This window comes from Elephantulus edwardii, unplaced genomic scaffold (assembly GCF_000299155.1).
Source record: "Elephantulus edwardii isolate Elephantulus edwardi_28Jun2011 unplaced genomic scaffold, EleEdw1.0 scaffold00064, whole genome shotgun sequence".
Lineage (NCBI taxonomy): Eukaryota > Metazoa > Chordata > Mammalia > Macroscelidea > Macroscelididae > Elephantulus > Elephantulus edwardii.
Genome location: NW_006399814.1, coordinates 11626091 through 11643725, shown reverse-complemented (window position 1 = coordinate 11643725; position 17635 = coordinate 11626091). Strand labels below are relative to the sequence as shown.

The 17635-nt window shown below is 37.7% G+C and overlaps 1 protein-coding gene across 1 annotated transcript; it reads left to right on the top strand.

Moving 5' to 3' along the window:
* The first annotated feature begins 929 nt into the window (after positions 1-929).
* Positions 930-12501, top strand: LOC102849479 (chromosome unknown open reading frame, human C5orf24). The gene is made up of 3 exons (XM_006888057.1): positions 930-1038; positions 10372-10801; positions 12457-12501. The coding sequence occupies exons 2-3, from the start codon at positions 10375-10377 to the stop codon at positions 12495-12497; spliced, it is 468 nt and encodes a 155-aa protein (XP_006888119.1). The 5' UTR covers positions 930-1038; positions 10372-10374; the 3' UTR covers positions 12498-12501.
* The last annotated feature ends 5134 nt before the right edge of the window (positions 12502-17635 follow it).

Genomic DNA, 17635 nt, shown 5'->3' with positions numbered 1-17635 from the left:
AACTAAGGATGTCTGAAGAAGTGTCCATGCATTTGAGTTGTAGTGCTGGAGAAGAGACTGAATTGCCAATACTTGGACTCCCAAGAGAACCAATAGGTTTATCCTAGAGAGGACGAAGCCAAATTGCTCCTTAGAGGCAAGGATATTGAAGTTCTGTCTCACATACTTTGGACATGTTGCTTGGAGGGATCAGCCCTTGCATGAAGAAGGACATTGTAATTGGAAAGGTGGAGGGGCAGTGCGAGACAGGAAGACCTTAGGTGAGATGGATTGACACAGTAACTGGGGTAATGGGGATGGGTGTGTTGGAGACAGTGAACTTGGCTCAGGATGGGGAGCTATCGTGCGTAGGAAGGCTATGATTCGCAGGCGACTCGACAGCACAAAACAACAACATACCAGAGAAATTAAAAGCCATTTCTAAAATACTGCTGGGTTCAAATCTTGACTTTATTAGTTCTGTAATAAAAAAAATGGGGTCAACAGTAGTTCCCACACCGCTGAACAAGAGAGAAAATGAGTTAACTTGTTGTTGTTGTGTGCCGTCGAGTAGGAACCGACTCATAGTCGGTTAACAGATTACTGATTCAGTAGATGCTTCCTACCCAGCTGCATCAAACACACAGCGGCAGCGGTAGTAGCCCCACCTACCTCCAGGCGCATTCCCACGACGCGCAAGCGCAACTTGGATGCCAGAAGTGCCTTCCCAAACTCGCGTGCCGTCGTCGGCCGAGGACCGGTCTCGCGATGCGTGCCGTGCGTGCGCGGCCCCCGCGAGCACGCGCACGCCGCCTGCCGTGCGGAGCCGTGGTGGCCTCCGCCTCTGGGTCCTGTGCTGGACCTCGAGCTGTCGCCAGCACTAGAGCTCGCAGCCGGCATAAAATTCCATTGCCGCCACCGTCGCTACCTGCCCCTCTGCAGTGGATTCCTCTCCCCGCCGTCCTGAGGCGGGGCTGGGAGAGAGCGGCACCAGAGGGTGGTTCCCAGCCGATGGGAAGCCCCTGGACGCGCTGAGGGGCCGGGCTACTAGCGGCTGAGGTAGGTGGGCGCGCGCGGGCTTGTCAGCCCGGCCGGGAGCGAAGTCGGGGCGGCCGGCGCTGGCGGAGGGGACAGGGCTGCGGCGCGCATGGGGGCCTAGCCAGCTGTGAGAAGAGGTCTCCGACCCGTGCCCGTAGAGGGGCCTAGCCGGGAGCGTGAGGAGGGGCCCGGACGTGGCTGCCCTTCCTTGGGCGAGGAGCCATTACGAGGGGGGAATTCCTCCTCCGGCGGGGGAGGGGTCACCCTTTCTTTTCTTCACGAGGTCAGAATTGCTGTCTGCCTTCGCTCTCTGAGTTCAAGCGTGTCGGCTTCCAGCCTGGTGGCTAGGTGGTGTGGCCGGTGGACTTCAGCAGCTTGCGGAACCCGGAGTAGATGGACGGCCGTGGATTTGGAATTTTAGAGGAAGCTTTGAGCCTTTCTGTAGTTTGGGACTTGTGTCTCCTGCAAACTTGTTAATGCTGACAAAATTGAAATTTGCTTTCAGGCACGACAGGTAATACATTTTTAAACGCCTTCTGTCAAAAGGATTCTGGCACCCGGGAAACTGCGCCGTGGGGCACAATTAAAGAGTAGATAGAAGACAAAGAAGGCCGTTATTTCTTTTCTCCCCTAATATAAAAACTTTCCGCTCTGGGCCAGGGTGCAGAGCTACTGGTATTTGCTTTAGTCTTTGCTGAATAGACGCTCAGTGATGGAGGTGGGTCTCAAATGGACAAACCCTTTATAATTATAATATTGCATAGGATTATATTTAATTGGTAGCCAAATGACCTGAAATAAAGCTCTAAGAGTTAATGTGATGTTTGATCTTGGGAAGAAGAGAACTTGAGTTTCTTGAACGGCAGGTTTTCTTCACGTTTACAAAACTTTTTGAATCCTTCGTGGAGTGACTGACACTGTACAGTCCGAACTGTACAGTTCGGACCTCACTGTCACATTCACGAAAAAGGAAAGAAATTTTTCCATAAAGAAGATTTATGAGATAACTTCAAGGATGACAGGTTTTAGCAATTCTAATTTAGTCTTTACATTCACTGAATCAACTTGAAAGGTGATTAGTCTTTCAAAGTTCACTGTTTAACTATTGAGTCCATTCAGTCTAAACTTTACAGACTTGTAGTATTCATTCTAATTCTTCTCAATAAAATATGGCCTTCATACTGTTAATAAAATCTGTAGTACAGAAACTCTCAAGAATATGGTTTAGCTACCAAGCCCTGAATTGGGAGAAGGGAGGAATTATTGCTTGGGTAAAATTAATACTTGTTTATGCAAATGTTGTTATTGTTAAGTGCCATCGAGTCGTCTGTGACTCATAGTGACCCTGTGTACAACAGCCCTAAACCCTGCTCTGCCTGTGCCAATTGCACTGTCTCCAACACTCCTACCCCCATTACCCCAGTCACTGAATCAATCCACTTCATAGCGGGTCTTCCTCTCCTTCGCTGTTCCTCCACCCTCCCAAGCATGACATCCTTCTCCAAGGACTGGTCCTTCTTTGCTACATGTCTGAAGTATGTCAGACGAAGCTTCAGAATCTTTGCCTCCAAGGATTTTAAACATTAATTTTACCCAAGCAATAAATATTTTGGAAGCAAGAGCGGCATCTACTTCCTGTATAGCATGCCTCCAGAAACTCTGTGAACTCTGATAAATATCCATAGTTCTAGAGGGGCTTCAAGCCTTTAGTTGATAGGGGCTCTTTGAGTTGTGTTTTACTCAAAGGCAATCAACAACTACATGCAATTATTGCATATAACTGGAAATCTATATCTTCATCACCTGAGTATAGGTTATACCCCTTTATCTGAACATAGACTGTTCCCATGAAGCCTTTAGTAAGATGAAATGGCATGAAACAAAGAAATGATTACCATTAAATTTATATGGGAAATTTTTTTGAGCGTTCTAACCCAAAAAATAATAAACGAAACAACATATAAAATGTAAAATCACACTAACTTGTAATAGTCACAGACATACTTAAAAGTTAAAACTGGTTGGTGCTGAGATACTCGTTGTAATTTCAGAGAAGGAGCTTAGTAACTCTCTTCTCACTTCTTGAAGTGCCCACTGCCTCTGGAAATTTGTGAATGGTTATAAGAGATGGGAAGGAAAGGAGGGTGAATGAATAGATAAATTGTGAGAGAGGAAAGACAGTATGTAATAAGGGATTGTTCAGACATAATTTTATTAATCACTTGTAAATAATATAAAATAAAATGCATGTGGCTGACTGAGAAACCAATATGATTTGTAATCTTTCTCAAATTGAAACACAAAAATACGTGCATAAATGATTCTATGAAAAACAATGATTTGTAAACCTACTTTCAAATCAGTAAATTATTAATTTTTTTAAAAGCAAATGATACTAGTTTTTCATAAAAAGCAAAAATTCTTTTTATATTTCTTTTGATTTATGACTACAGTTACTAATGTAGATATTTTGAAAAAGTGGGGACACTGGTTTATGACAGTCAACACAAACAGGTGCTAATGGTGTTGATATTCATTATTTCAGAGTGGGAAAAATGAACTTTAGTGTTTTATTTACATGGCTGTTGCCATAACAAATCCTTTGTCCAGTTTATTAATTGGTTAATGGGATACTACATGGCAATAGCAAGGAAGAATTGTAGAATGTAGAATTGTAGGAAACTAGAGATGTGGTGTTGTTTTTTTTAAAATTTAAATTTATTGTTAATTTCGGTAAAAATTTACAGAGGCTTTGGATTTTCATTCATTCATTGTTACACATTTCTCTCCTCCCAAGCCTCCCCACAGAACACTATCCTCTTGGAAAAGTAAAAGAAAAATTTTTTCATTGTTTTACAAACCTTCCCCCAGGTCCACTTCACCGTGTAACAGTCACTCTAGACTCCTGTCGTGACAGAAATACCTAATCTCATATCTCTTTTAAACCGTTTTCTCCCTCTTCTGTTTCAGTGCAGTATACATTATTGAACCCGTCTTAGTCTGTCCCCAACCCCAAGGTCAGTCCTCTTTGACAACAGTGGCACCATGCAATATTTGTCCTTTTGTGACTGAGACATTTCGCTCAGCATAATGTTCTCCAGAGTCAACCATTTTGAATAATATTGCATGAGTTCCTTGTTTTTCAATGCAGCATAGTATTCCATTGTGTGAATATACCACAGCTTCTCTATCCATTCGTTTGTTGATGGGCACTTAGGTTGTTTCCAACTCCTTGCTATTGTGAACTAAGCTGCAATAAACATGGGTGTGCATCCTCCTATTTTCATAGTAGCAGTCTTATGTGATATTTGTTTTTTAAAAATAATTTTAATGAGCATTTACAGAGATTTTGGATTTCCATTCATTCATTGCTGCACTTCTCTCCGCGCCCATCCCTCCCCCTCCCCCCAGTTCGCTCCTCTCTTTCAAAAGTAAAAGAAACACTCCTTCCCTGGTACACAATCTCCCTGCACCATCGCCCCAAGTACATTCCACTATGTAACCTTAATTGTGGACTCCTGTGATAACCATAAGACCCTATCATACATCGCTTTTAAATTATTCACTCATCTGTTTCAGTGCAATATACACAATTCATCCAGTTTTTCTCAGTCTTACCCCAACCCTGATATCAGTCCCATTTTACAACAGTGGCACCATACAATATTTGTCCTTTTGCATCTGAGATATTTCACTCAGCATAATGTCCTCCAGGCTCACCCATTTTGAATAATATTGCATGAGTTCCTTGTTTTTCAATGGAGCTTAGTATTCCCTTGTGTGAATATACCACAGCTTCTCTGTCCATTCATTTGTTGATGGGCGCCTGCGTTGTTTCCAACTCCTTGCTATTATGAACAGAGCTGCAATAAACATGGGTGTGCATATAGCTGCGTGGATGTCAGTTATGGTCTCTTTGGGATATATTCCCAGTAGTGGAATTGCTGGGTCAAACGGTATATCTATTTGCAACTTTTTGAGAAAGCGCCATACAGCCTTCCACAGTGGTTGCACCTCTAGAGATGTTTTTAAGTGAGTGTTGCACTGTCTTCAATTGCAATAATTGAAGTAGTTGTATTTTTTTCTATTTTATGTCCCAGGGCTTAATGTTTTGCATGCAGCTGGCCCTAAATAAACTGTGAGCAGTGTCAGAAGCAAATAAACCTATAATAAAAACCATGTAGATAAATTCCTGGAGATTAAAGGAATTGTGAGATAAGTGTCAAGTTTCTTGTTTTTGCTTTTAGTAGCTAGCCTAATTTTAAATACTATGTGCTTTTTAAAGTAAGTTTGTATCAGAGTAAAGGATTTGTGGCAGCTTCTTCATTTCAAAAATCTAATATAATGCAAGCTGAGACTACATATATAAAAGCTAATAGATTATGCATGTTTTTATATATTAAGAAAAATACAAGTTCCAAAGGGTTTTAGTAAGTTAGTGATGTTGTGTTAGGTGCCATCAAGTTGCTTTTGATTCATACCAACCCTGTGTACAACAGATCTGAGTCTTGCCTTATCTTGCTCCATTTTAATAATTTCTGTTATACTCAAGCCCATTTTGATAGAAACTTTGTCAGTCTATCTCATTGAGGATCTACTTCTCTTTCCCGACCCGTTGCTTTTCTCAGCATGAAATTTCTCTCCAGGGACCATAACCTCTTGAAAATATGCCCAGCATAAGAGATGAAGTTTCACTGTCCTTGCCTTTAAAGAGCACTCTGCATTTCCTTCAAGACAAATTTGTTTGTTCTTTTCAGCAGTCCATATTCTATTTGATATTCTTTGCCAAAACTGTGAATCAAAGACATTGATTCTTCTGTCGCCCCTATTCACTTTCCAGCTTGACCTTGGGTCAGGAGCATCTTACTCTTTAAACAACAGCTATTTAGAACTTTGGAGAGATCTTTGACAGCAGATTTCCCTAATGCAACACATCCTTTGATTTCTTGACTGCTGCTACTATGGGTGTTGATTGTGGATCAAGTAAAAGGAAATTATTGACAACTTTGTCTTTTCTCCATTTGTCAAAGATGTTACCTATTGGTCTAGTGGTGAAGATTTTTGTTTTCTTAATGTTGAAATCTAAAAAGTGTAGGCAGCATGGGGAAGGCCATATCTGACCTCTTCTAACCCCACAGAGGGGAACTATCCTCATCAACATTGGTAGTACAAAATCAGTTCATTTAAAGTCAGACATGGGCTCTCACACTTCTGCATCTACTTGTAATACCAATACCAATCTTACTGCTCTGCTGAGTCTGAAATCCATTGCAGTGACCACAGAGAACTCAGAACCATACTCAGAATTATGAGTTTTATTAGAAAAGTTTACAGGTTACATTGCTGTTTGGTGTTAAGATACAATTCTTCCATCTGGACTTCTCAAGTGTACTCAGGGCCTTTGTCCTTTAGGTCAGTGTTCCTGTAGTCCTGACAGTTACTGCTGCTTCCATCAGTTCTCTAGTAGGCTTCGGTGAAGGTTCCTGGCACTGGCTCAGTGGGGCAGTAGTCCTAAGGCTGCTTTGTCTCATGTTGGTCTCTAGTTTTTTTTGGAGGCTAAGGATAGTGTAGATCCTGGTCTAATTGGCTTGAGAATCTCTGCCCCTGTGAAAGATCTGCACTCCCTGCGGCTGCTTTGCTGGTGATGAGAGTCCCATCTTCCCACTAAATTTGCTCAGCTTAATTTGGTGAAATGGGAAAAGCTGCCCAATCCCATGATGTTTACTTTCTATACATCCTGTTTTAAGTTTCCTCCCAGTTGTGTGGTGAAAGTCAAAGTTGATGGCTAAGGAAGTAATTTTGAACAATACACCTGTAACACCACAGATGTAACCATATTGAAGACTGTAGTCTGATCGTCTGCAGTAAGTTCTTCAGGTCTTCACTTTCTGCGCACAAGATTGTCATCTACAGAATGTGGGTTGTTGATGGGTTTTCCTCTAATCCTGATGCCACATTCTTTTTCATGTAGTCCAGCTTCTGTAATGATTTGCTTAGCATACAGATTGAATAGAAAAGGAGAAAGAACACAACCCATATGCACACCTTTTCTGAAAATAAATCATGCACTGTTCCCTTATTCCATTTAGACAACAGCTTCTTGATAAGCACTAAAACAGACTTTAGGAAGGAACATTTCTTCTCTTTAGGAGGCAGTCTTGCCTGTGGAAGAGAATTTGTACCTTTTAACGGCACATAACAGCAGCCACCTCTTTATTAGAGCTTTTCAGGAAGATAATTTCTGGATAATAAGATTATAAAAGGGGTTACTTTTTTCTCTTCTTTTCTGCCCATATATTTTTCCACATGTACATGCTTGTGGCCTCTAGTACAACTTTATTGACAATAAACTAATATTTTGACTAATTCCTGTATATATTTTCTCAGTTAGTTCATAACTTGAAGAAGAGAGTTGTAATTACTAATTCTGCATGTGCAAAACACTTGTACACAATTTATATACAGGAAACTAACCTGTGAGGCTACCAAAAATCTGAATGGTGCTTGTTATTGGCAGAAAAATGTAGTCCACTCGCAGTCCTGTAATGGTCTTGTTTTATATGGGTCACCCTGCTAATAACAACATGTTACCATCTGAAAGATTTTCTGGATAGAGTAGGAAGCTAAAAGATGAATTAAAAACTCAAATTATTGTTGCTGTTAGATGCTGACAAGTCAAGTATTGCCCATAGTGACCCTGTGAACAGCCAACCTTAACCCTACCCTATCCTGTGCTGTCCTTACTACCTCCAAAACTCTGAAGCCTTTTGCTGAAATCACCATGTCAGTCCATATCATTGGGGGTCTTCTCCCTTGCTGACCCTCCCTTTTTCCAAGCATGATGTCCCTTTCCAAGGAATAGCCTTGCCTAGGTACATGTCCTGAGTATGAAAGACAAAGCTATGTCAGCACTACAACTCAAAGGCATCAATTCTTCTGTTTTAAAATTAAGCCTTGGGTTTTCATTTTAGTTTAACTGAATGATTCCCATAGGACTTAAGAGAAGGTAGATACATGTTCACCCAAGGAAGCTTGGCAGTGTCTGGAGTTATTTTTTATTGTCATAGGTGGGGAAGGTGGGATGTTGCTGAGACCAGATGCTGCTAAAATACTACAATGTATGGGGGTAGCCCCTCACGACAAAGAATTACCTGGCTCAGATATTGCTGAGAAACTATACATATACTATATATATTGCTGATATACTATTGTTGCTGGTTCTGAAGTCACCTGAATTCATACCCAGCTTTACCATTTACTTCCTAATGTGTGCTCCCGTCAAGTTGCTTAATCTATGCCCAGTTTTTGTATGTTATTGTTATGTGCCATTAAGTTGCTTGTGACTCATAGCGACCCTTTGTACAAGAGCCCTAAATGCCATTCTATCTTGTGCCAACCTCACCATCTCAAACACACTCACTCCCACCACTCCACTCAGAATTGATCCATCTCATCGAGGGTCTTCCTCTCCTGCGCCATCCCTCCACTCTGCCAAACATGATGTCCCTCTCCAAGAACCAGTCAACATGCCCAAAGTATGTCAGACGAAGCTTCAGAATCCTTGAATCCAAGGAGCATTCTGGCTTCACCCTCTCCAGAACAAACCTGTTTGTTCTCCTAGCAGTCCATGGTATATTCAACACTCTTCTCCAGCACCACAGCTCAAAGGCATCAATTCTCTTTCTGTCATCCCTATTCACCGTCCAACTGTCCGATGGATAGCACGCAATTGTGAAGACTGTAGCCTGGATCAGGTGCACCTTAGTCTCCAGCCTGACGTCGTTGCTCTTCAGTACTCTTGAGAGGTCCCTCACAGCTGACTTTCCCAGTGCAATTCGTCTCCTGATTTCCTGGCTGCTGTTACCAAGAGTGTTGACTGTGGAACCAAGTAAACTAAAACTGTTAACTATCTCAATCTCTTCACTATCCATACTGATGCTGCCAGTTAGCCCAGTGGTGAGAATCATAGTAGTGCTAATAATATGTAGTAGCATGTTCCTTATAGGATTGTGGTGAAGATTAAATCAGGTTATGTGAAAAAGAGCAAGCTTATTACCTGGCACACAGAAAATGTTCAGACAATTTTTTTTTTTAAGATAGTTAACTTTTAGATAACAATGTTATATTTGAAGCCATCTTGATGGTCTCTCTTTTTTTATTCATAGGAGTTTTTGAAATTAATTTTTGTACATTCCTATACATTGTGTTTTATTCATGTACATTGTGGGGTTTTTGTTTTGTTTTACATTTTGTCTTCTGAAAAATACCTATTTTTATAACAGACCTTAATGCAATTTCATATACGTGAAGAATATAGGCGAACATTTAATGATTTAGGACTGGATATTAATTTATACATTTGTAACTCATTTTCTATGTCTTATTTGGAACCTATATCTTTATCTCTTTTATGCTGTAGTAGCTATGAGCTCTAATCTATTTAGACTTTGTTATGGTTGTGGTCTTAATACATTTTTTATAAAGGACAACAAGGGGAAAAAACTTTACAGAGGTGTTCTGCTCATTATTAAGTCATAGGACTCTTGTAAAGAAAATGAAAAAGATACTGCATTTATGATCAAGGGAGCAAATGTTTGCACATTCAAACCTTTGTCTTAATAATCATACCATCAAAATAGGAGGTGCTTCATTCATGATGGTTATTATCCGTATTTTTATTGTAAGTTCAACTGTATAAATGTTCACTAATTTTAACTAAAGGAATCTCTCTTTTTTAAAAAATCCTTTGAATGAATAAAACCTTTTGTTTGGATAAAGCCAGTACTTTGAACCAAAGATTATATTTGTTGCTTGGCACATTCCTTTTTTTTTTTCCCCCCCAAATGTAACATATGCTCAGGGTTAGGTATAAGTAATAAATTGTAATAATTATGAGGAATTTGTCTGCGGTCAAGTCAGAAATTGTATACATGTGAGAAATGGTATAAAAGGCCAAAGGGAAGTAGTCTTAAGAACTTGAGGCAAATTGGTTAAAAAAGAATCATGAATTCAAAAATTAAGAATTCTTGTCATTACCTAAGCCTACCAAATATAACCTATTTATTTTCTACTTACCCATTTCCAAAGTAGAGAATATTGTGGCTCCTTTACCAGCATTATAGTTGTCTTGTGTAGTTTTTATCCCCACCTATGATTAAATTAAAAAAAAACAAGTATCTAAATCTGTTACTGTGTGTTTGTTTATAAGTGGTCTGAAGTCTTGCCTGTCAGCCTAATTTTAGATATCCTGCACCATTTTTAGAAGACAAACTATTTTCCATACTGAACGTGGTCATATAAATATGTACAGTTGTGTATATGTATTTATTCATATTTGTCTTTTATTTTTGGTAGAAAATGATGCATCCTGTTGCCAGCAGTAATCCAGCTTTCTGTGGGCCTGGCAAGCCTTCCTGCCTCAATGAAGATGCCATGAGAGCTGCTGATCAGTTTGACATATATTCTTCCCAGCAAAACAAATACAGCCACACAGTCAGCCACAAACCAATGGCTTGTCAGAGGCAAGATCCACTAAATGAAACACACTTGCAGACTACAAGTGGCAGAAGCCTAGAAATAAAAGATGAACTAAAGAAAAAGAAAAATCTTAACCGATCTGGTAAGCGTGGTCGGCCTTCAGGAACCACCAAATCAGCAGGCTACCGGACCAGTACAGGCAGACCTCTGGGAACCACCAAAGCAGCTGGATTTAAGACAAGTCCAGGCAGACCTTTGGGTACAACTAAAGCTGCAGGATACAAAGTCAGCCCTGGGAGACCTCCAGGTAGCATTAAAGCTCTATCCCGTCTTGCTGATCTCAGTTATGGCTGTGGCACTGCTGCTTTTCCTTACCCTATGATGCATGGCAGAGTAGTTCATGGGGTAGGGGAAACTAGCAGTGAAGTCAAGCCTCCCAATGAGTGAGTGAGCAGGAAAGAGGGCCAGGTTTAGAAAGAAGATTGTGAATAATCCCAAAGCTTTTTGGTTTTATTTTTAATACATAATTTTATGGCCTGAGCTTTCCAAGTGTGTTCCCATTTGATTTTTTTCTCCTCTGCTTTTGCTTAGAAGCTGCCATATGCCGACAGGTGCACTCAGGGCATGAGCAGTGGCACTGTTATTTGGGCATAGGTTCAAGTGTAATACCTAACTAAATTTTTTGCTTTTTTTTGGAGTTATGGTCGTGTCTCATGTTTTATCAGTTGTTGGGTCATTCTAAATAGATGCTTTACATACTAAACAACTGAAACCATTATAACTGTTTGAAATCATTCTATTAGTTTGTCAAATAACAGTATAATATAGTATCTAGAGTTATTTTTAACTGATGGAGCAAACGAATTGATTATTGGAGGTAATAACTGAGCTTTTTTAGCATTTATGTTCATGAGACTGAGACAGGGCACATACACATATAACATTGTCATTTATATAAATTTTAGATGTTAAAACACTTATTTTTAGTGCCATAGGTTTAAGCATTTTCTTATTTATTTATATATGTGACATTAATTGGTTTAACCATCTGTTTATGTTTCAGTAGTGTATGTTGTATGTTTTTAATTCTTAAGAGCATATATACCAAACACTTCAAATAATCCTTATTTACAAAAAATAATTGAACTTTATATGGGCACGTGCATGTTACCTTTTCAGTGAAATGGAGAACATCCTTAGAATAACATATTTAATATGAAAGAAACATTCCTAAGGTCTGCCTGCATATAGCTGTAGCCATTTCATTTTGCCTTTCATTTGCTTATTGAGTTTTACAGCATTATATTGCCTATTTCTTTGGCATAGTCTTGGTTTTTTTTTCTGAGAAGTACTCCCATTGCATTTAGCACTTACTGTTTTAAGTTTATATCTACCAAAGGACATAAATTTAATGGTAGACTGTAAACTGGTATAAACAGAATGCAGTTTCCTGTCAGAACCCAAGTATTAAGAAATATCTAGAAATCCATCTGTGCAGGATAAAGATGAAAAGATATTGAGTATTTAATTTAAAAATCTTACTGTGGACCTTCGGTGACCACTTTAACCAAAAGAAATTTTTTCTCAACAACAGTTACTTTAAAAGCAAAATAGGAGAGAAAAAAAAGTATTGGGTAAATATGCATAATAGGGACAGAGGGAAAAATCTTTCCTCCTTTTCTAAAAATTATAATTCCTCCTTATACATATTTTGTTTATTCTGAGTTTGTTCTCAATAAACTATGTACATTTTGGATTTGAAAAAATTTCCCTTGGATTTTAAAATTTTACTGTATGTATTTGCAGTTTAATTAGCTTTGAGATTATAATAAAGATTTTTAGGATCCAGAAACTTTTAATAATTAAAATTTAAAAGGATGTGTATTATGTTATTTGGCTTGCTCTCAGTTAGTGCAAACTCTGATTGCAAATGGATGTCATGTTTCATACCTTTTTTATCAGGAAAAAAGCAGCAAGCCTTCAGGTGTTCCAGTGATGCCTGACACATTGAGCTGGACTATATGCTGCTCTTTACAGTAAGAGGTGGTGCATTGTATGTGGGATTATGTGCACTGGCATCTAAGACAGTGACCTCAACAATTTTAGCATTACACAAACCATAGAGAACAATGTTGGATGACTACATAATTAACTATAACATTCTGGCAGCTAAATTGCTATAAGAGTTTAAAATATAAAACTTTTAATAATTTACTCAGAACAGTATAACTTCTGACACACACAGATGCTTACATCTTTATTCATATGTATATCTGTCCATTTTTATTATGTATAAACCATTTAGCTGTTTCTCAAGATGATACTCAGTTGTTGGCTACTTGGAAATCTTTTTTTTTTTTTAAATAAAAAACAAACCCTAGTTTCTGAAGACAGTTGCTTAAATATTCTACCTTAGAATAATATATACTCTTGTCAAAGATTTGATTGCATGTTGTATATTTTATAGTAAGTTCATTTGTCAGTTCCTTTTCAGTTTATTTGCATTCCTGATTTTGTTACATGGGGCTCCATGTATTCATTTCCTGTATTCATTCACTCACTCCAAAGCCTCCAGCCCATCTAATCAGTGGTGCTGTGCTGTGTGTCAGAAGATAAAGCAGGTGTATTATTGTATAATGAATTTTGTATACATGTTTATGAAATGGTAAAATCAGCTAATAGTGGTATGTTCCTAACAATGAGGAACTATACCACTGGGAAATAAGGGAGGGATGGCTGCAGTTGTGAATGGATAACATCTTTTAGAAACTTTACTATTTGAGTTATGTGGAGTATTCAGCCTATATACTGGTGAGCATCTTCTGATTCCACTTTTCTTCTGGTGGGCAGTTTACTGTGCCATGCTGAAGTGAAAAGACACCTAGTAATAACCTATATAAAGTCTTAAAATGTAGGATATTTTTCCTTCTGTATAATCTAAAGACTACATTGTGCATCTTTTGTAACACTGTCTCTTGTCATGATGAACACTGAAATAGCATGTTAAATGATTGCCTATACTTTAATATAAATCATTTGGGGGGAAACTGACCTTTTCTCCCTACTGTATGATTATTCCTTGAAAAATAAACTAATTTTATACTGTGTAATTCTGTTCTTCACAAAATAGGTTTCACTATTCTATATTAAAACTGTTGTTCAGAAAATGATCTCCTATTCAAGTAAGTTTGTTTTACTTTTTTCTTCAAAAAAATTTTTTACATGCCTTATTTATTATTTATAGTAACAAGGAGCTAATACAAAGAAATTTTCATTTTTTGACAGATATAACTTTGCATAACTAATCTTTAGTAAGGGATGATTTTGATACTATCTTTGGAGTTTTGCACTGGATTTAAAAAAATACAGGTACAAGGTATTGAAGGAAAATAAATACTGCCTGGTTAAATTTTAATGTTTAGAGACATTCTTAAAGTCAATGCTTTAGTTACACAAGAAAGTCTTTATATTTTTTATTTACTTTTAAAAGAAACACCTATCAAATTAATTTCAAGCTGATGTTTGTGTGAATTTTTATGCACATTTTCATGGAGTAAGAATAGTTTCTTCGTGTAAATGAGGGGAAAAAATTGTGATCATTTTATTAGGTCTAGTGATCCATCCAGTGTAAGAATAATCACAGTATATAGCTAAAGAGAACAAAATAAAAATTTTTCTTTTATAATAAGAAGCTTTAAAAGAGCAGTTCAGAGGATATTGATAACTGCTGTTCTCTAAGTCATTTTCTCTATATGCAGTAAAAGTTTATGATCCCTTAATATTAAAAAATAAGGATTCATAGCAGTTATCCAAACCATACTTTTCTTTGGATATGAAAACTTTATTTTTTTTATTTTTTAACTATATGCTATTAAACTCTAGGATGTATCTAAATCTTTCCTTTGCCTTTCTTCTCTTTACCTCCACTCTAACCCCACCTCCACCTCAAGTAGATAAATCCATACTTTCACATATATAATGTATTTAATTTTTGGAAACTTTAATACTATGATAAATACAGTGTGCGATTTTTGTAATAACACCACTCTGATTCTTTTACGTTTTCACAGTATCCTTTTTCCCACAGATAATTATGGAGAAAATAATTACAAATTAACTGATATACGCACGCTGTCCTCTGCTGTAAAAAGTCTGAATAAATACTGTGTATGTTTTTCTGTCCATGAACTTGAGCTACTCGTGTGCAATTATGTGTATGGAATGGAGTAGTGTTCATGATTTGTATTTACATCATCATATGGATGCATATTTATTAATAAAGTCAGTACTTTAAAAACCAACTATGTTTACAACTTTATTTCTTAGTATGTTTTCAAGAAGGGGAATGATAAATGGCAGAACTTTTTCATGACTGTGGGTCATGTATTTTCTTGAGACTGTGCTTTCTGAAGTCTGTCTACTCTTAATTTTTTTTCAAAATAGTAATAATTTGTAATTTCAAATTCTAACATTAATTTTCTTCTCATTATCACAATGTATCAGGCTAATAGTTTCTAGTAGAGACTTATATTGCAATTTAACTGAGAGTAATACCTTTTCTTTTAAAAATTCAAATACTAAACATGATTAGGCTTTGTTCTTTTATTTTTAGGTTAACTTTATGGGGAGAAGAGTGCTCAAAATTTTTAGTTAACAGCTAAAATACTATAAACAAATAGCTTCAATATACTTATCTTAAAAAATTTTTTTAAAGGTGGGAAAAGCCCTGGCAGAAATGAAGCTGTTCTTTGAACTTGTAATTTCTAACATGACAGATTCACTGAAGGACTTGGTAAAGGGGATTACAACTCTATCTTTTGGGAGCCCTGGTGGCCTAATGGTAAGGAGCTGTGCTGGCAGCCCAGATATACACTGTTCAAATCTGCCAGCCGCTTAGCAGCAGAAAGATGGGCATTCTCCTCCCATGCAATTAACTGTCTTTGAAAACTTCCTGGAGAGTCAGCTGTATGTCGGTTCTTTTTTGAAGCTATACAACAACCACCCTATCTTTGGATTTACAATCTAGTTCTTAAATGTAGCCATTTTGTCCAAGTTTTTTTAATTTATTTTAGTTTTAGTTTTCTACTCTTTTCTTTTTGTGTGGTAAAAGATACATAATAAAAGAATTTGCCATTTTAACCATTTTGAGTGTACAATTGAATGGCATTGTTTACATTTATTATGTTTTTAATTGTAAAAAGTTTTATATAGCCTTTTCCTTTATCTAGAATACTCTATGTTTTGGGGTTTTTTATTGGTCTGCTTACAAAGTTTGTATACATTGTGTTTCACACTAGTCTTAATTCACATTGTTTCATGCAAACATTTTCATGTTGCCTAAGTTTATTAATCATTTATTTCCATAAAGATATCACAACCCTGTACTTAATATTTGGAGCTTAAGTAGGGATAATAAGCACTGCTTTGAGAATCCTAATTCGAGCTGAATTGCTCAACCGAGTGCCCTGTTAGGTTGTGCTCAGATTTATAATACATTATAAAAAAGCTCATGCTTTTGTAATAATTTATATATAATAATGCTTATTATAATTGGAAGATTAATCATAGGTAAAGATACAGGCTTGGAAGTGCTATTGTTTACACCTTTTAAACTGTTAAATATTTGAGCTGTGGTGGCCAGTGGTAAGCATTACATTGCCAACCTTAAGTCAATCTGATTCAAATCCACCAGCAGCTGTGTAAGAGAAAGATGGACAGATCTCCTCTGTGCAATATAAAGTCTCTGAAAACACCCAGGAGGGTCAGCTATGAATTTGTTTTTACTTGATGGCATACAACAACATAAAAATGTTTTTCTTTAGGCATTTTATTTTAACACACTGCCTTTTATTGTTTTATCTATAACTCTTAGATTATCTCACTTTCAGAGTGCCTAATTTTAAGATCCTCTGAAACAGAAACAGGAGTCCCTTACTGGAGTAAATAAATAGTTAAGCTTTCTAATGCTAGCTGAAAGGTTGGCAGTTCATATTAACCCAGAAATGCCTCAGAAGACAGGTCTGTCATCTACTTTTGATAAATCATAGCCTTAAATACTTTATGAAGTGCAATTCTGCTGTCAACATGAATCTAAATCAATGTGAAACCAGCTTAAGACAATAGAATGGGTCAGCAAACCATGACTCACTACTTTTTTTTAAAAAAATAATGATTTATTGGAATAGCTACTCATTTATGTTCTGTGGCTACTTTTAGTTATGATACATGGCCTGCCAGACCCAAAGTATTTACGGTTTGTTCCTTTACAGAAAAAGTTTACCAACTCCTTATCTTGAAAGATAAATTTGAGTTGTTATTGTTGTTATGTCCTGTCAAGACACCTGCAACTCATAGTGACCCTATGTACAACAGCCCTAAAGCCTGCTCTATCCTGTGCCAATCTCACTGACTCTGACATACCTACCCCCAATACCCCAGTCATTGAGTCAGTGCCTCTCATTGAGATCTTCCTCTCCTGTGTTGTTGCTCCACCCTCCAAAGCATGACATCCCTCTTGAAGGACTGGTCCTTCCTTGGAACATGTCCAAAGTACGTCAGACAAAGCTTCAGAATTCTTGTATCCAAGGAACAGCCTCGTCTCACCCTCTCCAGGATGAACCTATTTGTTCTCTTAGCACTCCATGGTATAAATTCAACACTCTCCTTCAGCACCACAGCTCAAAGGCATCAGTTCTCCTATCATCCCTAGTCATTGTCCAGCACGCTGATGCATAGCAAGTGATTGCAAAGACCATGGCCTGTATCAGGTGCACCTTAGTCTCTAGAGTGACATTGGAGTAGGAAACAGTTTATCCAGTTTTCACCTGAAGAAATGGTGGTTGTCTTTTTGCCATCATTTGTCATAATGTTGCCAGTCTTCCTGAAATTGTAAAATGATTCCATTAAAAGCTATGTCATACATAATTTTGCTTTAATTATTGAAGTCTTCCCCCACACACACATATTCATGGGTGTATGCTGCTGACTGAAGTGCTCTTTTTTCCTCCTCCTCCTGTTGCCTTTGAATTGGAATGATTTGTAGCTGGCCTTTCAGCAGGTTTTTGGAGGTTGTAATTCACATGGGAGGAGATTTGCTCACCTTTCTCCCTCAGAGCTCTCTCGTGATAGATTTGAGCCACTG